We start from the raw sequence: 1,902 nt of genomic DNA on the forward strand, positions 1-1,902 counted from the left end.
GTTAAGGAATAGCATATTTATATAGCTGCTATAGCTATCTATAAACAAGAGCCTATGTCTTCTACGTACCTTATCCTTTGTACAGCAATAGAAGATCTGTTCTAGCTACGCTAATCTAAGGCTATTGTCTGTCTAATCCTTCTTAGAAGAAGCGGAGAAAGTAGTATATTCTAAAGCCTTAAAGTCCTCTACCTAAGTGTCCTAAATATTGCCTATCTTAGCTTGATAAATTAGGCTAGGTAGTAGCTCTATTCTATTAGCGTAAATATAGCTAACTATTGTAAGCTACTCCCTATTGCTATAGTATCTATCGCCTAGTAGTCTCTTACTATCTAAAGCGGCTTTTAAGACTACTCTCTTTACCTTTATAAGGAAGCTAATAAGGATATCCTTCTTATCTATATTATAGATATTCTTAGGTAGTATATTATACTCTTTAATCTTCCGCTCTACTAATTCGAAGTATACGTATATTAAGCCTTGCTATCTACCTTCTTGCGCTCCTTATCTAGTAGTTAGAGATAGAGAGAGAGAATCTTGTTTCTATGCCTTTTATAGAAGGCAGGTATCTAACCCTTACTAGGCCGTCTCTTTACGATATCGTATACGAAGTCGCAAAGTATCGATAGTATAGGAGGCAATCTACGCTCTAAAAGGGTATTAAGGTACTCGATAAGCGTACGTTCTTATTAATAGGATAAAATTATCTAGTTTTCGTGTTTTTAGGTAGCTATTCTAGCGACTCTATTCGCGCGTCTACTAAGCGTCGACCGGTCATTTTTATAATGTCTCGCTACTACTAAAATACTGCGCTTGTCTTGCTGAGTAATTTCCGCTATCGTATAGCTATATTAGTCTATTATAGAAGAAGATATATAGTAGTAAAGATAATGCTAGAAACTGAGAATCTATACGGCACGTACGGCTATGCGGCACGCCCGCTTAACTTCTATAGGTATCTAAGTACAAGTGTAATATATAGAGCCGCTTAGTAAAGTTCAAAGCTAGACTATATATAAGAGGGGATCTATAGAAGAGTATATATCTAGATATATACGCTTCTATGCTAGTAGCAAGAGTGTTCCGTGCCCTAATAGCAATTACTACTACCTTTAACCTAGAGGCTAAGCAAATAGACGCTATTAATACTTTCCTAAATGCTAGCCTGCCCTATACGCTATACTTAAAGCTACTAGAAGGTTTCGAATAGAAAGAAAAGGTACTATAGTTATTATAAGCACTATATAGTCTTTAAGAATTACTAAGGCTATAGTATAACTACCTTACTACTACCCTTAAAAACAAGCTTAGTATATAACTAGTAGATAATATAGATCGCCTATATACCGACCTAGACAAGCAGGTATTTATCTTCTTCTATTTAGATAATATAGTGCTATTGTATTACCGCTAATATAAGCAGAAAGCAATGGACTATAAGCGGAAGCTGGTAAGGGAATACGAGCTTGATAACCTAGGCAAGATTTCTTAGTTTCTCGGTATTAAAGTTATACGTAATAGGTAGAACAGAAGGCTATAGTTGTTATAGAAGACGTATACTAAGAAAATGGGTTAGCGCTATAGAATTAATCCTAAAACTAGTAGGCGAGTAGATTTACTATTGCTAACTAGATACGAGCCGTACGAGAAATCTTCTAATAAGTAAACTCGTTCTATAGACTTATTAGTAGTACTAGTATACTAAAGCCGAGTAGGATTACTTAACTTCGTAGTAGTATAGACTCGACCTAATGTTGCTAAGGCTATATTAATGCTGTCTAAGGCTTTGTGGAACCTACGACCAGAAGATATAGCCGCTACTAATTAGTGTATTAAATACCTGCTATAGACAAAACACCTATACTTAGAATATAACGCCGATAGACTAGCAATTACCGCTTA

At 35.4% G+C, this 1,902-nt stretch overlaps 1 protein-coding gene across 1 annotated transcript; it reads right to left on the reverse strand.

The window, feature by feature from the left end:
• Positions 1-285: 285 nt before the first annotated feature.
• On the reverse strand, positions 286-468 carry MYCFIDRAFT_140854 (uncharacterized protein; the record flags this gene model as incomplete). Its single annotated transcript, XM_007930483.1, has 1 exon — positions 286-468. A coding segment is annotated over one exon (183 nt), but the record flags the coding sequence as incomplete, so codon positions are not given.
• Positions 469-1,902: the final 1,434 nt, after the last annotated feature.

This window comes from Pseudocercospora fijiensis (genome assembly GCF_000340215.1).
Source record: "Pseudocercospora fijiensis CIRAD86 unplaced genomic scaffold MYCFIscaffold_6, whole genome shotgun sequence".
Taxonomy (NCBI): domain Eukaryota; kingdom Fungi; phylum Ascomycota; class Dothideomycetes; order Mycosphaerellales; family Mycosphaerellaceae; genus Pseudocercospora; species Pseudocercospora fijiensis.